Below are 20,712 nucleotides of genomic sequence, written 5' to 3' on the forward strand. Positions count from 1 at the left end.
GCACAATAGTCACTAAACACAAGTCGAATTTTACTATACTGCACTAGCACGTCTTCGTATATTCAGCTCTAAGACTGGATTGATCTGTCACAATACACTGGCTCCTGCCCTATGATGTATCCAGTAAAATATACTAATGTACACCCATTACCTGTTAGCATTAGTGTTACCCGATAATTACCTGAAACGAAATATTAGCACGCCCATGGCCGGTTCTTATCTCGGGGTTTTATTACTCTCTTTCATTTCCAAACAGAGTATAAGAAGATTTTGATGTCAGATATGAAAGAGGAAAATGTGTACCTTAGCTAAAATAACGCAGAGGAAGTGTTTTTTCAATTGCTCAATATCAAAAGTTGTAAAAACTTAACACGTGGCACTCATTTCTCTGCAACATTGCTGAAACACTAGTTTTAAAAAGTAGGAAATCTAGAAATCTAACACCATTGCCGAAAGCCATATTGTCTGATTCTCTTATAAATAAAACTGAAGTAGCTCGAATGTTATACAATAAAATAAATACAAATAAACTGCATTTCAATTCACAAGATGCTGTTGAAGATTGACCATTTTTTGAAGGTATTACTCACAATTGTACAAATATAATGTTCTACTTTAGTAAACGACAATTAAATTGCATTTAATAACTTTTTTGTCCACGATACTTTTATGACTGATATGTGAAAAAAGCCAATTACAAGACCAGAAGTTAGTATGAAAAAAATGTATAATGCTGGAGGATGTACAGTCATGCCATCGCATAAAGTCGTCGTCTGTGAGCACCTAGAAAGAGAGAGAGGGAAAGAATTCCAATAAGGCACTTACTCGAAATGAAATTTTTCTATTTGGCTCAAAACCAAAGCACCAGTTCAAAATCCTCCAAACTTCCGTGACGGCATTATAAACTTTTTCATCTGCCCAAAGTACAAAGTATTCGTTGGGAACACAATGGGGGGAAGGTTTTTTAATTACTTTTTTTTTCCAAATTAAAAGGCACAAAGAGACAAACGCTCCGTACGCGGATTTGCGTGAACCTTCCGGCAGGGGATCGGCTGACGTGTCTCGTCCTTCGTCCTGCGAGGATTCCCGGCTAGGTGGGTGTCCTGGCAATCAGAGCAATGGAAGCGCGTGTCTCCGCCCCCAATCGCGGCCACGCCCCCCTGGGGGCCAGGGCCCCATTGGCTTAACTCCCACTAGTGACTCTCCTCGGCATCAACAACATATTCACAATTCAGTATCAAATCAGTACTCATTAAATAAACAGTGCAGTGCGTCAGATTTGGAGAGCACCGTCTGTAACAGAAACATGCTGAACAATCTGGGCCCTGTCGGTAAGTTAGTGGGGGCACTAATTGACGTTAAAGTCTTTAGTGATTCAGCGTACTAACGATAGGCTAGTTAAATGGGCTAAATTGAAGCTGCCTCGCCCTCATTAGGCCAATATCGTTGGCCCGCTCCGGTAGGCCATGTAATTAGGATCACGCAGACAACGTTCCATACACTCTTTCACACTTTTAGTCAACTCGCGGCTCTTACCCGCATTACTTACATTCGAGAGCTGTCCTGGACATACCGCGACCCGAGCTGAAGGGTCATCCGACTGTTTACCGAAACTGATCGGGTTAATTGAAACAACTACGCGTTTATAGACCAGGCGAATCCTTATTTCGTCCGAAATTAAGTGCGGTGTATGGAATTGCGGTGCTGTTGATCTCTAATTCTGGTAGCTCGAGGCGAAGTGCCCATGGTTAAATGGAATAAAGTGTTGTTAAGTGATGAGGAGTTTGCCTTCCAATGTGGTGTGTTCCAATAAGAGATAGTTATGATGGTTGGTAGGTAGTTGTAGGCAACAGGTTTGGTTGGTATTTTGCGGGCTGTAGATTTTGCGGAACTGGATGTCGTCGCTGCGGAAGAACAGTAGGATATGTCGAAAAGTATCTATTTGGTTTCTAATAACTAATTTTTTTATAGAACGTAAATAGGATTTATAGTATTTCAAGCTTTTTAAGAATGTGTCAATAGAAAAAATGATAAAAAAGATAACTTAACCTACTGTTGCTTTAAGAAATAATTAATCTTCTTAGATACTTATATTATGTACTTTGTACATTTAACAATAGTTTTTTATTTAATTTTGACTATTGATATAAAGTGAATTTATTTTTAATCCTTTTGATTTCTTAGATTTTCTTGAAGTAGTAAGGGCTATCTGCTATAATAAACTTGGTTAAATGTTTTAACAATGTATTTCTTGTAAAAAACTTTTAAAACGTACATAAATCATAGGAAAAATGTATCAAGCAAATACAATGTTTTATAAAATATTGAATTCACATAAAATCTAGTCAGAATCATCATCACTGTTGGCTTTAAATGATAATGACTTCAAATTATGGTGTTTCTTTGGTTTATTGTTGCACAAATCAAGAATCTCGTTTTTTTGTTAATAGGTATTGGGGACCTTCGGAGTGTTTGAGGTTTAGTAGAGAAAATTTTATTAGACATATTTCTTCAGTTTAACTATTTTAATATCATTAAATAAAACCGGATTACTTCTAGCTCTCATTGTTGTGCCTATTTTTTTCCAATCCATGAAGTTTTCAATTGATATCTCCTTTTTTCTTTTGAATGCAAGAATCGCTTTAATTTTCTGTATGACCAATTAGGTCATCACCATTGACTTTAGATGACAATGGCTTCAAAAAACTTGGTTAAATGTTTTAACAATGTATTTCTTGTAAAAAACTTTTAAAAAGTACATAAATCATAGGAAAAACGTATCGGGCACATAAAATATTTTTAAAAACATTAAATTAAGATAAAATCACAAAAACTAGTCAGAATCATCATCACTATTGGCTTTAAATGATAATGACTTTAAAAATTATGGTGTTTCTTTGGTTTATTGTTGCACAAACCGAGAAACTCGTTTTTTTTTTTGTTAATAGGTATTGGAGGCCTTCGGTGTATTTGAGGATTAGTAGAAAATGTTATTAGACTCATATTTCTTCAGTTTAACTATTTTAATATAATTAAATAAAACCGGTTTACTTCTAGCTCTCATTGTTGTGCCTAATTTTTTTCAATCCATGAAGTTTTCAGTTGATCGCCGTGTCATCACTATTGACTTTAGATGATAATGACTTTAAAAAAATGTGGTGTTTCTTTGGTTTATCGTTGCACAATTTGAGAAACTCTTTTTTGTTAATAGGTTTGGAGGTCTTCTCATTTGTTTGAGGTTTTCTGGAAAATTTTACTAGGCTCATGTTTCTTCACTGTAACTATTTTAATACCTATCATTAAATAAAACCGTTTCACTTTTAGCTATCATTGTTTTGATTAATTTTTTTCAATTAATGAAATCTTCAATTGATATCTTAAACTTTCTTCTTTTGAAGACAAGAATGTTAAATCGCTTTAATTTTCCGTAGGGCCAATTAGGTCATCACTATTCACTTCAGATGATGACGATTTAAAAAAGTGTGGTGTTTCTTTGGTTTATCATTAGACAAACTGAGAACGTCGTCTTTTTTGTTAATAGGTACCTATTGAAGATCTTCTCGTGTGTTTGAGGTTTTATTGAAAATTTTATTAGGTGCATATTTCTTCACTTTAACTATTTTAATATCATTAACTAAAACCGTTTCACTTTTACCTCTCATTATTTTGCCTAACTTTTTCCAATCAATGAAATCTTCAATTAGTATCTCCTTAACTTTTCTCTTTTGAATACAAGAATGTTACTCGTGTGTTTTAGGTTCTGTGGCAAAATTTACTAGGCTCATATTTCTTCACTTTAACTATTTTAATATCATTAACTAATTGTAAGACCGTTTCACTTTTAGCTCTCATTATTTTGCCTAACTTTTTCCAATCAATGGAATCTTCAATTAGTATCTCCTTAACTTTTCCCTTTTGAATGCAAGAATATTAAATCGCTTTAATTTCCTTGTGACTAATTAGGTAATCGCTATTGACTTTAGATGATAATGACTTAAAAAAATTGTGGTGTTTCTTTGGTTTATCGTTGCACAAACTGAGAATGTCGTCTTTTTTGTTAATAGGGCCTTCTTTCAAGTTTGAGGTTTTGTGGAAAATTTTATTAAGCTCTAAGAAAACAACTCTTTTCCTTAACTTCCCTTTTTCTTGTTCTTTTTATTAAGTACTTACTGTTTTTTTTTTCCGCTAAATAAACTAAATTTTGAGTTCTAGTTGAGAGTTGAGTTTGAGTTGAGAATTTGGAATTTGGGTGAACTGCTCATCGTGATCTATTAAGAAGTAACTTTCTGACTTTTATTTTTGGCATAACTTAGATTTTCACTGAACAAAGGCGTCCTTTCGAAATTATTTGAAATAAATATATCAAAACTGCTTTTGTAGATATCCTACTGTTGCTCTGATGCGACGATGTGTTCATACATAAATTTTGTTTTAATAACAATTTTGAAAAGTCTACTATGTATTTGCAAATTATATCTTGAAGTATTAATAATAACTATACAATTTATAGAATGTAAGATATTGTACATATAACAATAATGAACAATGTTTTCTAATATTGGCAGTAATCTGTTTCTTCTTTTTCAATTTTGAAGTAGGTGTTCCTTAGAATGTTTTTGTAAAAGTTCTTTGGTTTGATTTAAAACATGAACGGAAATAATATGTTCTATTCTATTAACATAACAATATTCATAATAAAACGTCAGATAACTGTATAGCATATAAACATATAGACAAATATAGGCATAACATCCAAAACAATGAAGAGAATTTACTTGGTAGTAAATAAACTTGAAGTTGTATGGTCTTCAAAATATCCCCCCCCCCCAAAAAAAAAGCAAAGAGTTCGATTAGTATACGGCAATACCACAAAACCCTTAAAATATGAGTTGAAGTACAAAAAATATATATTACAAAACAACTAGAATCTATAAAAAATTATTAACAAAATTCGCAAAATTCGTTATATAGGAACATGGCTATTCTTAGTAAGAAGCCTCGTCAAAACAAATTAAAAAATGATGTATTAAAAATTATATTAAAGTAAAACAAAAGAACTATTTACTGTTAAAAAAATTATAGATAATATTGTTTTACAAATGTTATCAGTTTGATTTGACTTTTTTCGTAAAATGCACCGTTAAAACTCCAAAATCGATAGTACAATTAGTTGAATCTTTAGCAGTGTTCCCATGAAAATCAAAATATCTTTTTATAGACATATTTAAATAGATTTTTGTACAAATCCGTCTTTATTTGAATGAAATCTACAGTCAGACGAATAGATTCAAAGCGTCCGGAACTATTACCTGTAATTGTAGAGAGAAATTATTCGTAACACTAAAATAACTCAAAAATGACAAAAGTTGTGACTGGAAATAATCCAAATCTGTAAAAAAGGTGCTGTTTACATCAAATAACTTTTTTGTGGGGCTCTTCAGACTCGGTGGCTATTATACTGTACTGTGCTACCTGTGCTGTACTAAATTTGGTCTAGTATAATGTATGTAGTCTAATAAGTCTACACTTTCAGTAATTTTTGAATAATTGATCAAAAATTATATTTTACTTTCTGCCTACAAATGATGTTACTATTTTCTTTATTTCCTTGGTATTTTGCCACTTGTTAACAAAATTTAAAACAGTAGGATCAGTCAAAGACTATTTTTTATGAAAATGGTATTGCCTGATTAAAAATCACAAACTGAAAAAGAGACAAATGCAAAATACCTATAATAGTTTATTAATTTTTTAAATTTTGTTCACAGGTGGCAACATATCCTATAAATAAAGAAAAAAAATATGAATCATGTTACTCTAGTTCCTTATTTAAGTTGACTAGAGGAATCAGCTTTGGATGTTATTATACCTTGTAATATACAGGGTGTTCTACAAGTATCATGATAAACTTCAACAGATGATAGCTATGTTAATTTCGAACATTTATTCTTATATGAACATAGGTCCAACTCGTTTTTGTTTAGACGTTACAAGCATTTTAAAAATGTAATATCATATTATAATCAAAGTAGCTTGATAAATAAAAATGGTGGTTGCTATAACAACAATTATTATTTGTGTAATTTTATTGATTCATACCTCACTTAACGTTAAAGTGCTAAATAAAAAATGCATTTATTTACAACTGAAGAGTACGCAGATATTATCTTTGTATATGGGTATTCCTACGGAAACACCAGACAAGCAGCAGAAAAGGCCAGTCGGTCTCCTGAAGCGAATGTACAAAACGAAGAAGATTTAATAGATGCTGTCATTGACAATTCATCAATTAGTGTTCAGCGTATAGCATAGTAAACTCTTTTTACCGCCGAATTTTGTATGGCGTCTATTGAACAGAGAAATGTTACATCCGTTTCATCTCCAAAATGTACAAGCGTTATATGCTGGTGATGCTCCTCAGCGATTAGAATTTTCTCGCTGGTTACTTCAACAACATACGCAAAATGATAGATTCATTTCGCTTGTCATGTTGTCTGATGAAGCGTTTTACTAGGCTTGCATTCGAGCCAAAGGTGGACATTTTGAACAATTTTTATAGTCTTAAGATTTGTTAATTTGGTTAATAAAGGTTAACTGATGTTTAAACTTTAAACACATACAATAATTATCAGCGACCATCTGTCTAAGATTACAGAACACACTGTATTCTATCAGCTACAACTGAATAGCAATGAATGAAGATGAGGAACAACAAAAAAGTCATTGCTTCTAACTGTAACTTGAAGTGAAAAGAGTTTGACCTTTAAGTTTTAGGTGCATCGTTCTATGTATAATAAATAGGTAGAGTTGTTTCAAAATCTTATGAGCTTTGACCTTCATATGCGGCAGAAACATAATTCCGACCGTTGCCTAAATTATTCTACGTCCTAAAAACATTACATCTATTATTCACAGTCTGTCTCGAGCTCTCGTAGCGTAAACAAGCCTTTGATCCGATTACAAATATCATAATAAAATGCCCTATTCTTTATTATTTTAATTTAAGCAATAAAAATATATATATAACGAACGTTCGCTAGTTGACTTTATTGATGCCCGAGCGCTTTAGTTCATTTCTGGTTGTAATGAGGCACGTGGTCTAATTCTGAGTCAATGTTTTCACGACGTGCTTATTAGAAGAATTATGCAGATATGCCACGCCTTTCGCGCATTTCGCGGCTCATGAGATTTTGAAACTACTCTACAGAACATAGTTTTGAACTTAAAAGAATAATGCTCATCATAGCGCTGAGCTTTCGATTGTTGTTTCATCTTCATAGCATGAATGTCAGCAAGACCATCCTGCCTCCACACATCCTTTTACATTGACTCTTCCCTTCCAGGTATTAAGGAGATGTGCGGGGAAGACTTAAAAAGGCACCAAGGCGATCTCAAAGTGCTGGATCAGCCACGTCTGAGCGCGCTATGCGAAGGCGGACTCTCCGGCCTAGGTGGGTCTGTGGGCAACAATTCGAACGATGGAGACAAACCTTCCAAGCAGAAGAGGCACAGGACGAGGTTCACTCCTGCCCAACTGAACGAGCTGGAAAGGTGCTTTTCGAAAACTCACTACCCGGACATCTTCATGAGGGAGGAGATAGCCATGAGGATCGGTCTCACCGAGTCGAGGGTACAGGTGAGTCCATTTTACCTCAGTTCTGAATGTTCGGGTGGCTTGATTATTTATCGACCGAGGTGATTCGTAATATCTACAACTGTTATGAAACTTTAAAATATTGAAGGAAATTTGATAATAAACAAGTGCAAGCGGTACATTTAGGCGGCGGTTACATTGAATGCGTATTGGTACAAAAAATTATACGAATTCTTAACAAATTATTCGAACAGGGTATAGTTTAAGAAAAGTAAAATTCTTGAATTTTTGATCGATTATTTGAAATCGATGAAAAATTATAGAATTGTTAAACCTGAAAGTTTTTATTTTATTGATTATTTGTTTTAAAATCTGTAATAAATGAAAAATTGTATATCAGTACTTTCAAATTAAAAATTTGTCTCTCTAAAACAGCGGAAATATCTATAGATAGGAGTGTAACAAAAATTAAGTTTAGAAAATATAATTTCCGGTCAAACCTGAAGTGGTACATGTAATTTTCTGCAAGAGATATAAGGTGTTTTTCCTTAAAAAATTAAGTTTTCGGTCATATCATTTTGAACTAATATTCTATTGTTTTTTATCTATAGAAATTTTTAATGTCTGCAAGTGTATATTTTATCCCAATCGAGTAACTTAAAAGCTAAGAAGTAAAACGTAATTATGGCAAAACGTTAGCAATTGGGATAACTTAAAAAACATCCTAAATATCCCGTCAAATAAAATCAAACGACGTTTCTTAATACAAAAAATCTAGATATACAAAAGGTATTTAACTTTACAGACAAGATTCTTAATTGGCGATATTGCTATATGCTTCAATTAGCATTGAATGCCAAAGACAACAATATATTAAACAATTAATAATTAATAAGTATCTAAAATAAAAATTAAAACTGATATCTCTATATCATTAATACAAAAAGAAATTAAAAAAGAAATTTTGTAACAAGCAAACACTGATTAGGTAAAAAATACTTAAATTTAACAAAACATCAGTTTTTTGTTTTATACATAATTTTATTCTATTAGTATTAATTAATTCTATTTGCAAAGAGGCTACTTGAAAAATCAGTCCTAAGTAAATGCAGAAATATTAAGACCTTTGTCAAAGGTGTTGTTAAAACAACAGGGATACAAGATATTCCTTTGAAATATTGCATTGGTTGACAAGTTCAATATGTTAGGTACTTACATATTTCTTCATTAATAATATATTTATACATATCGATTTTAATTTGTGTTTTTAATAATTAATAATTACTACATACTGCTGGTATAATTCAATGGTAGTTGGTGGATGTAGCCTACAGAATAGTTATTTTCCGCAATATGATCAGTTAAAAATCTCGTTTTTGAGGTTAGATATCATTTGTATTCCTAAACTTTTTGGTATCAAAAAGAACATTGTTTGACTTCATTTGATAGGACCTTTAGCAAAATTTTTGAATTTATTTGAATTAGTTTAATACCTAATGCTGTCTTAATTAGTACAGAAAAAGTTCATATGGACAAATGGACATATTTTACTTAGAAATATCAATAAATCGGTGGTGCGAAAATATGAAGTTAAAATTAGACTTTTTTTATTTGAAGTACGTTTTTCAACAGAAAATAGGTTATATAAGTGTCTTTCTTTCTTTATATAGTATTTTTATAGTATACAGGGTGGTCCGAATTTTATGCAGGAATCTTCGAGGGGAGATAGATCTCTTTAAAATAATATGTGTTTGCCTTATAAACATAGGTCTGGAACGGCACCGTTTTAGAGATACAGGGTGTTGAAGTTGTCAAAAGAAATTGATTTTTTGTTTATATCTCCGGAATCTATTAACCGATCTCAATAAAAGTTGGTACATATAATGTATGATAGTAGGCCTTATATTCCCTGAAATATGAGCTTTAAAGGTTCAACCAGTGGTGTACAATTGGACAGGGGTCACCCCCCTTTTTTACAAAAAAACCTACTCCACTGCATTTTTTACATGTCATTGTAATTGATTTATATTTTAATGCACAAAATACGTAAAAAAGATGACTCTAATTTTTTCCCTAAGATTCGCCGTTCTCAAGTTATTCATACCAATACAATCCCCTTGTGGCAGACACTTCTAACGATAATATTACAAGAATATTTGTTTATGTTTAAAAGTAAGGGCAATTTGTAAGCACATCAACAAAATTATTTACACTCCTTTCAACACCACCTTTGAGGTAGTGTGTGATATAATCAAAAAATCAATTTTTTTTAAACCTCAACACCCTGTATCTCTAAAACGGGGCCGTTCCAGACCTAGGTTTATAAGGCAAACACATATTATTTTAAAGAGATCTATCTACCCTCGAAGTTTCCTGCACAAAATTCGGACCACCCTGTATAGTTTAGTTGCCAAAGATTATCCAGATTGTGTTCTTATGTTGAACATATTTTCTATTACATACCTACATATATATGATCTTATTATTATTGTTATTGAACTATTTACGGCGCAACGGACGGCAGTTTTATGACATTTATCTATTTTCAAGTTCAAAATACAGGATGACAGAGACATTTATAAGTCTGTTCTACTCCTGTATAAACAACTGATACTTTATTGGATTACAGCGAAATATACCTGCGTAAAATGTTAATTTGGGCAATGTGACTAATTAAATGTTTAAATTTATTTTGAAATTTATGTTGAAATTCCACAAAAAATTATATTAAATAAATATAATAAAATTTTTAAATATAGAGTTATCAGATTTAAAATAAAACACAAAACTTCCTGGTGTTCATTAATGCATCTTTTTTATTTATACCTTTAAACGTTAAAACCAATTCTACAGCTTGCGCGTAAAACTAAACAAAGCCATACTTTCTTACCAAAAGTTTACATGTCCAAATTTTAGTTTTTAAGATAAAACTCAAACTAAGATTATAATGTTGATAATATTTTGATGATAAGTTAATTTCATTCTCATATGCTTGCTGTGGAAAATGTATCGTTCATATAGGTATAATTTCTTGTGTATAAATATAAATATAAATTATTTTATAATTTCTCTCAAATCAATTACAGTGGACTCGTTAAGTTTTGCGCGCAAGTTACAGAATTATCTTAAAACTAAGGTAATACGAGGTTTAATCAAGAAGGAATTTTTAAATTGCCCGTGTTGTATCTTGTCTATGGAGCTGATTCTTTTCTTTATTGGTAGTTGGTAGTCAGTGACGCACCTGTCAATTTAGGTAGCTGCCATGATTAGTTTGTGTCTAGCGAGCGAATGAGTAAGGCTTACATCGATGTTTTTGTCGATTTTTTGTTTCAGAGAGTTTACCTGATATTTTGTATAAAAACGGAATTACCTAAGTGCAACAAAGCGTCAATAATATGTCATGGCCATGAGTTTCTCAATGGTACAAATGTTTTCCCGAAGGCCAAGAAGTATTGAAGATAAGGCGAGATTTGGTCAAATGTGAAGGTTCTTCTAACCGTTGTCTTCGACGACAATGGAATAGTTCATCACGAATTTTTACTACCCCGTTGTATAGTTAACAAGGAGTGCTACCTACAAGTTTTGCGAAATTTGCGTGGGGCAATCAGGGGGAAACGACAAGAACACGAAAGACAACTCCTGGATTTTGCATCACAACCACAAACTGGCGCATACTACTTTGCTTATCCAACAGTTCTTATCGAAACAGTTGTGATGCCGCAACCACCCTATTATCCGGACATGACCCTATGTGACTTTCCTATTTCCCAAACTCAAAAGGATAGTCAAAGCAAAACGTCTTTCAATAATAGATGAGATAAAGGTAAAATCGCAAACCGTGGTCAAGACGATGCCTAAAGAGACGTTCCACCAGTATTTCTCAAACTGGAAACTACGTTCGCATAAGTGTATAATATCACAGGGGAGCTACTTTGAAAGAGATGGAATAAAAATTGCAGATTAAATAAATACTTTCTGTGAAAATGAACAATTCTTGTTACTTTTTGATCAAACCTTGTATCCCAGCATTTCACTCAACATCTAGGAACTTATTGTTACTTTTTTAATGTTCATTGATTTTCTATTTCTGGGATACTTATGTAGGCAGCAAATCTTGCTATACATCTTGCTCTCAATCCTTTTGAACATAATTTTTTGTAACTTCTTAACATACATTGCACATTTGCTTTATTGGAAAAATTATTTTCTGAAAATATTGATACACTTTGCGATTGAATTTCTTTATTTTAGACAAGTACGGTGATGTTCGTTGTACTTTGTAGTTAAATTATGGACGGTTGCAGTTCTGGCAGTTGAATTTCGTTGCGAGTTTTGTCTGTGTTGTTAAGGCTAAGTTCAGAGCTCTGATGTTTCACTTAATTTCTGCCGCCGCAACCGTCTAGAAAGTTGTGGGGGGTTTGCACAAAGCTTTTAGAGCTTATGCCGCCCGTCGCTGTCTAACGCCCGATTTAATCCCGGAATGCCGCAGGATTCGCAACTTTAGATAACTCGTCTAGCTTAATTAATATAAATTGAAATTAGCCCACAACTTAGAAGGAACTGAATCGTGCGTTGTCTACTGTGTACTTTTCGAATAGATAGAATAAAAAGATGGTTATTTTTATTCCTTAAGTTGAGCTAAACAAAGTTTTATGCAAATGGAGGTTTGGGTAAACCACTTAAAAATTCGGAGAAAACTAACTAACTAACGTTATCGACGAGATCTCTTCAGTACAATGCATACGATACTTTTAATAATTTAAAAAGTAATAGTAATGAACTGGTGCAATTCAAGCACGCGCGAGAATTAGGATTTGCTAGTGTAGTATCACTACACTATGATGACAGATGAGCTACTATATGATTGTTTTTTATTTGGAGTTTCAAATGAGAAAATTCCAACGGAACACAATGTAAGAGGAACTATAAAGTTTAACTATAATCCTTACATACTTAAACATATATTCTTTTGTTTTTTTGCCCCACTATAGTAAATAGACTATTTAATGCATTGTTTTTAAGGAGGTAAGTGAATTTTACCGTAGAAGTGGAACTTGCTATGGACAACGGGAGGTAAGTGAGGTAACTTACCTCCCTAGGGAAAAAAGCGATTTCGAGTTAAATGCATATTATGAACAAATAATTGGAAATATTTGATGAACATTACATTTTATTAATTATTATGAATGAATATTTATAGTAATTGTTCAGGTATTACATTTAGTAACATTTGTAAAATCTGGATTATTCCCTTCGCGTTTACTAATTGTCACATTTTCCTCAAAATGATTTGACCGCTCCATTTCAGTTATCGGAGGCTCGATATTATCTGACTGATCCATTAAAACAGCATGATGCGACGTACTACTAGAACCTGGAGTTGAAGTGTCACTGTAAAGAATCCTGTTGGCTATTTCATTTTTGTTACTTAAACTGTCAGCAACATAACTTTCTGCAATTGTGGCTGATTTCCACCCACCATGTCTCTTGTTTGATAATACATCAACTCCTGTATTAGCCAGTATCGTTGTCGATGTTCTTCGGAATGAATGGCTTGTATATGTTTCAGGATGTTCTAGTTTCAAAAACTGTGCAATTTTATTACGAATCATAGAAAGGGTATTCTTGCCGACTGGTTGGTTGTAACATCTACCTGCTTGATAGCGTATAAAAAGCGTCAAATTTCAGTTTTTAATTTCCAATCTAATCGTGATATATTTCTTGAGAATTTCTACGTGAGAAACAGAACCGAGACGAGAAGTAATTGTAATCGTACGTGACATACCATTTTTAGAATTTGGAATTGTAACTACAATAATGTCATCGAAATTTTTGAAATTTACGTCCAAAGTAAGTTTGCGTAACTCATCAGATCGGCATGCTCCTGCAATGCCTAAGACCGTCACTACCTTCATTAGCAAATATGTGTTATCCGGTGCCTGAACGAAAAAATTGTTGACTTGTTCTCTTGTAAAAACATTTGACTTTTTAGGTGTATAGCCGTCATTCTTACGTTTCAAAAATGCAATCGCCCAAACAACAAAAAACAATAATTGATTAAATCGACTTAAGTAAAGAAGGTATCTTGCATCTACAAAAAAATTGTTGATTTCCATTTTTGAAAAAAAACTGACGTTTCTTTGGCTGCCTGTCCAACGTGCGTTTGTTTTAAAAAACGTTTAACGTAGATTTGAGCATTAAATACTGCGCACAAATAGTCGAAGGCTATTTTCGTGACTAAATAACTCTACAGATTACAATTTATTAACCTATTAATAATAATTTGGTAAAAAATAGGCTAAGAGAACTTCTTTCAAGTTTGTCTGTAGGTATTTCTATCTTCCAAGCTTTGGGTAACAAATATTCCTTATCATAAATTTCATTAGATTTTGACGGTAGTAGTCTCAGAGATGAAGCTTCGGCTTCTAGTTACATATTTTCTGCCGAAAGCTGCATCATGTGCTCCACATACGCGTCAAAATGCAAATCAGAAAATTTGTTACTTATCAACAACTATATATTTATAATTATCGAAGTTGGCAAATCAAGATTGACTTCTTGACTTGTTAAAATATCTGTACAAGTTTGTTGTTCATTAAAAGAACTGGTACTGTTGGTCACACTTGAACTTGCTTATAATGGCTTAATCCACTCATTTGTAATATAATGTACCATTACTTGATATATGCTCGATAAATCAGGTGCCTATTAACACAATTGAAATAAAAGTAACCTCGTAAATATCATCCTTATATCTCAATATTAACTATTCTTAGATAGCTTCAGATAAATAGTGCAAGAAACCTCTATTTATTATTTTTGCTAAGCGTACTTTTATTTACTTTACTGATGGTGTCATCTTGTACCAGGATATGATGTCAGTTCATTTTTGTGTAAAATCCTTAAATACTTTTTCAATCGTTTTTTAAATATGCTCATACCAAACCTGATTGGATTTGCTTCAAGTAATTGTATCTATTGTAATTGAAAAATGTGTTAAACATATAGGTTTCCAATTATGAAGTTATTGTTACATGGTTCTGAGTGTTCAAACAAAATCTTGCAGGATATGATAATCGTTTTAAATTTTCGGTAGCCAAGACATGTTGTCGATTACACTATATTTGTATCGGGATTTTTTCGCGTTTTACATCTGAGGGAAACTATTTTTTTTGTTGGTTAAACAAATTCCAGTCCTGTTGCTATGTTATCATTTTAGACTTCTTGACATTTTAAAAGACATATCATTCTCTAGTTGAAGAAAAAACTCTGGATATTTAGCCCTTTGACGGCTATTCCGTTTTCGAGAAAATTACAGAACGTTATTTGAAAATCCTTAAGGCAACACAAAATTCGAAGGCACACACATACGACATGAAATTTGTTTTTTTTTTTTTTCTTAAAAAAAAGTAATCCTCCAATCCTCCTTTAAATTTTATAAAAATACTAGTCTTTCTCATGTTTTCGTCTGAAAAGGTATGTTGCTTTTGTGGATAGAAATACTTTTATTTTCTGTTTTGATTCATTCTTAATGTTAAAGGTAAGGTACAGTTTGATTTTTCTTTGTTTGTGTTGTACATCAATGGCAAATATGCATTTTATGCATGGACATATCAGTTGGAATAGACTCATCGACTGTTTCCTAAAGCCTGTCCTAATCGGTCAGTTGGTTCTACTCGAATATTCATCAGACTTCATCAACAGCTCCAGGATAGCGGAAAATTTGGTAAAAGCCCTATCAACCCCATAATACCTAGATCTGTTCCCACACCCAAGGTAGAAGAGCAAATTTTGGAGTTACAGTTAAACGGATTGAGGCTCATGTAGTTATTAATTGATCTTTGGAGAACCTTTAGAGAACTGCTACTATATCCCTAGAACATCAAACGTCTGCAAACACTCAATACACCACACAGCGATGTCAGATTTTGTAGACGATTTATTTCAGTTAACAGTTTGATCCTAATCTTTAATTTTCGCAAACTGGTTTGAACTAGCCAAAAGCCACATGTTGTTGAAACCAGACATCAACAGTGCTTTAGTTTAAGTGCCTAGAAGGGTACTTTGGGAGAAAAGTTAACAGGACCTTTTAAATTGTCTAATCAGTCGCACAGTTATAGTCTCTTTTAAGAGAGATGTTACCGCCATTATCTGAAGACGTGTTACTGAAAGTCTAGCATGGTTAAACCCAAATGGAACTTACGAACGAAGGTGAATTGGACGTGGTGGACCTGTTCAATGGCCACCTGCGTCGCCAGACCTGAATGTACTGGACTTCTTTATTTGTGATTGTCGTGAAAGTTTGTTGTATGCAGAAACTGTTGAGACCTTGCAAGCTCCACAATAATGAACAGAAAATGGCTACAGCATATAATGCAATGAGCATTAATAAATTATTTAAAATAGTATTATTTTGAGAAAATTCGATGAAACTCGATAAACAAAAAAGTATTTATGCCATTTATTGCCTTTGTAGACAGAATTTGGCAAAGACAAAGACAATAATTCTTCGCCAAACGAAATAATCCGATTCACTAAATGCGTTCTCTTATGTGATAGTCCATTCAGAACCAAATTCGCACAAGATCATATCGCAGGTATTTTGTACACCAAACAACAGCCCATAAACGCTTAATTGCTTTGACCACACAGCATTTTTGTTAGTTTTGATTGTCGGCGAATTCAAAGCCCATTCTGTACAGGAAGGGTCGGTTATACGGCAGCACATGAAATCGCCATAAAGTTTTATGGTGTCGATACTCGTGCATAATACAGCCTGACTTCTGACTTACCTGGAACGACTACCACTTTTCTGCTTACTTTAATCTGAGTTCAGGTGAATGAATAAAATTTCCGTGGATGTACAAATAATAAAACAGATGAAATAAGCCAAATATTTCGAAAATTGTTCAACAGTACACCAGCATAGAATACTATTTCCCATTCGACGATAGAATGTACTACTCTACTATTAAGATATCCTGTCTTTGTCACTATGTTTTTGACCTGCTTATCTTGAGGACAAGTTGTGCACTAGCGCAAATTTGTCGCATTATTTTGCTTAGATTTGCTAAAAATAAATGCATTTCACTGCTGAAATATTTTTAACAGAAATACATTTGCATCTGCTGTTTCAACAGTTTCCGATAAAAGTTCAACAGGCGATAAAATTTTCTATAAATTTTCACAAAGCTCATCCAATCGAGATTAATTTAATGTAATAATTTGCGATTCAGCAAGTCTGTTGATAACTATCTTCGATGAATTCATTAAATTGTTCTGTGTTTTACGATCGTGTTGAAAATGACATTTTTTACATAATTGCTAGTGTAAAAAATTGACTTCTACAAGAGTTTACGCAATCAATGTGCAGATGTCTAAAACTATAACTGGCACCTAGGAGTAAAAAATTTCGATTGATGTTTTCCCACAGATCGCTTTTCTCGTGTTTCTAACCAAACTGTTTCTGTAATATGCAGGGTGTTTGGTAAGTCGATGCATTCCTTGCAAGAGGTTATAATACAAGTGATTTTTGATATATTTCCTTAATATACCATATTCCGAAAACGCTTAGTTTTCGATCTACAAGGTGTTAAAGTTTTAATAAAAAAATGTAAATTTATAAATATTGCGCTCAGAATATTTTAATGATATTTTACAGGTTCTGACAGTTAACAACAATACATGTTTTACGATAAAAATATTGTTTTCAGTTTTACCAGTGGCGTGCGCACAGGCATGTCTAGATATTGTTAAAGAAAAAAGTTACACCACTGATTTTTCTTAAAATAAAAATTATTTTTGAATTCCTTGATCAATTTGGAAGAGAAAAGGTATCTCGACTGTTTTTCTTATGACGCACCGTTTTCGAGCAAAAAAAAAATAAAAATCGATTTATTGCATGGAGTAATTCGGTTTCAATAATTTGAAAAATAACAGAAATTATAAACTTAACTGCTTCACACTCAAACACTCAAAGTGACAGCTATTATTAATTTTGTCAAACAATTACAAAAACGAGTGCACAGCCAACTTGCTAATTTCTGTTTAGATAGTGAATAGTGAATCTAAAAACTGATAACATTTTTTTAGACTGATGTTAACTGCGAGGAATAATAATTTTTTGTAATAAAACTGCTACAAAAAAAAAAGCTGAGTGCATAACTTCTGCTATTTTTCAAATTATTGAAACGTTATTACGCTATGCAATAAATCCATTTTAATTTTTTTACTGGAAAACGGTGCTCATAAGAAAAACAGTCGAGATACCTTTTCTCTTCCAAATTAAACAAGGAATTGAAAAATAATTTAATTATTAATTATTATTATTATTATTTAATGAATTATTTAATTATTTTAAGAAAAGTCAATGGCGTATTATTTTTTTCTTTAAAAAAACGTGGCTGTACGCACGCTACTGGTGAAACTAAAAACAATATTTTTATCGTAAAATATGTATTGTTGTTAATTGTCAGAGCTTGTAAAATTTCATTAAAATATTCTGAGGTTTCCGCAATATTTATAAATTTGCATTTTTTTATTAAAACTTTATCACCCTGTAGATCAGAAACTAGGCGTTTTCGGAATATGGTATATTAAGGAAATATGTCACAAATCACTTGTACCATAACCTCCTGCAAGGAATGCATCGTCTTACCAAACACCTTGTAGAATCACTTTTTACACTTGCACCATAACTATTAATCTTCTGTAAATTAATTAAGAACTGAAATAAATAGGCCTAAAAATGATAAACATTACTGTTTATTGGGTAACTGATATTAGATATTTCTTAAAATTCGTGTATTTGTAGCATATTTTAGTTTATTAGTTTAAGTTTAACATATTTTATATAAAAAAACAACATGAAAACTAATTTCATCACTGAAAAAATTGCTTAGAAAATTTGACAGTTTGTGTGACTCACTTTTCGTTCAATTTTTTTCATATGAGGTGAGTTATAAAAAAATTAACATTGTATCTTTAGAACGTTAAGGTCCTTCAAAGAACTATTTTTATTTGGTACAGCGGTATTTTCGGGATAACCAAACCTAACTCACCAATCTATGGCCTGCTGCGATTCTTCGGAAAATTACTTTAGATTTTTTTTTTATTGAAATATCTGGATATACTTACATTATACAGGGTGATTCATAAATGGTGACCAAAAATGAAACCTCGTATTCTTTGGTGAATTTTAAGGAAAGACTTTCCTATAAAGTTTTCATCTAGGATGCTTCGTTAAAAATATACAGGGTGTTAAACTTCATAAAATATTTTTAATTTTTTTAAATAATTTAAAAACTAGTACCTAAGTGAAATAATTTGAAATTGGACACAAGGATTTATGTAAACATTGTCCAAATTCTGAGGGCTTTTCCTAAAATTTACATGTTCCAGTGGCGGAGAAACTGGATATCGGTGGCATATTTTTCTGAATAAAATAGTGCGCCACTGCTTTACGGTAACAACCATGATATTTTCGAATTCGTTTCTACATATTACTACTCTTTTATGTTTTCGAAAAAAGCCTGATTTCCGCGTAAAATTTAAAAAACCAACTGAAAACACTTTTACTTAAATGACATGACTAATCATTCGGTTATTTATTCGAATAAAGAAATTAATAACATTAACCATCATTTTAATTATCTCATTTGAGTACTTAAATGGTCAAAAATACCTCCATTACCACGAACGCAGGCCCGACATCTTTTTAGTAACGAAAATGTAATTTGTTCGAAATAGATTGTTGCTTGAATCTGATGAAAAGCATTATTTATTATTTCTTCTAACTGCTCAGAATGTCAAAGTTGCTATCGCAGCCCACTATGTAATTTTAAAAAACATTATATTCGAATATCGACGTGTGTCCTCAGTTCGTTCTGTTACTAGAAATTTAGGTATTTTTCGAAAAACATAAGAGAGTAGTAATTTGTAGAAAATTGAAAGACGAATCCGAAAATATCATGGTTGTGACCGTAAAGCAGTGGCGTACTATTTGATTTAGAAAAATATGCTACCGATACCCTGTATCTCCGCCTCTGGAGCATGTAAATTTTAGGAAAAGCCCTCATATTTTGGACAATGTTTATATAAATACATGCGCCCAATTTCAAATTATTTCACTTACTAGTTTTTAAAGTATTTAAAAAAATTAAAAATATTTTTTGAAGTTTAATACCCTGTATCTTTTTAACGAAGCGTCCTAGACAAAAACTTTACAGGAAAGACTCCCCTTAGTATTCACCAAAGAACATGAGGTTTCATTTTTGGTTATCATTTGTGAATCACCCTGTATAGCTTTAAACAGCATGCATAATTTGCCAATTACCGACGCTGCTCATTATAACTACTAAATAATAGCTTATAAGTAATACAACAAAAAAATTTAATGAGGTATCCTGTTCCTTAATGAGTCACTTTACATACAGGGTGTTTCCAAAAGGTCTGGACAAAATTCTTCCACATATTTCTCGGTTCAAACGAATCTAATCCAAGTTGCCTTAGCCCAAGATTTGATAGTCTCCAAGATACAGAGTATTGAAGTTACAATTATATTTTAGTTTTTCTTCAATAACTTCATGATCAATTGTAATAAATATATAAAACTTAATATAGCAGAGTTTTCTACCATTCGAAATTAAAATCTGTTCCCAAATTTGCTGTAAATTACTAGAGGGCACCACTTACAGTACTAAATGCATTTAAATTGTCGTCACTTTTTTGTGTTCTGATGTATTGGATTTTTATTTAAAAATTCTTACTCTCCTACTTTTTTTTTCTAAAGAAAAAGTATACTTGGTAAATATGGTTTTGAACAACCGATTTTGGATATCTACATTCAAAGATTTCATTTCATAAACTCTCCATTGCCTTCTTACCCCCTTTATCTAGGTTGAGGACTGGTCCAAACTAGTTCTAAAATTTTGAAGATTGTAGACCAACAAGCCACCAACATAAAAAATTTAAAAACCACTGGTCAACAACGTCATAAATGTAGAGGCCAACGGGCCAAGAACAATAACAATTACAAAAAAATTGTGAGGGTCACGAGAAACAGAAGAACTCGAATAAGTAGCTATCAAATTTTGGACTTAGGTAACCAATATGTTGTA

General features: G+C 32.3%; 1 protein-coding gene across 1 annotated transcript in view; it reads left to right on the forward strand.

The window, feature by feature from the left end:
* Positions 1–1,259: 1,259 nt before the first annotated feature.
* LOC108908782 (homeobox protein orthopedia) overlaps positions 1,260–20,712 on the forward strand; it is an 83,748-nt gene continuing 64,295 nt past the window's right edge. Inside the window, exons 1-2 of the mRNA XM_018712920.2 lie at positions 1,260–1,331; positions 7,344–7,636. Of these exons, the coding sequence (XP_018568436.1) occupies positions 1,307–1,331; positions 7,344–7,636 (318 nt within the window). The 5' untranslated portion in view covers positions 1,260–1,306. The remainder of the gene's footprint in view (positions 1,332–7,343; positions 7,637–20,712) is intronic.

Source organism: Anoplophora glabripennis, unplaced genomic scaffold, assembly GCF_000390285.2.
Source record: "Anoplophora glabripennis isolate ALB-LARVAE unplaced genomic scaffold, Agla_2.0 scaffold400, whole genome shotgun sequence".
Taxonomy (NCBI): Eukaryota; Metazoa; Arthropoda; class Insecta; order Coleoptera; family Cerambycidae; genus Anoplophora; species Anoplophora glabripennis.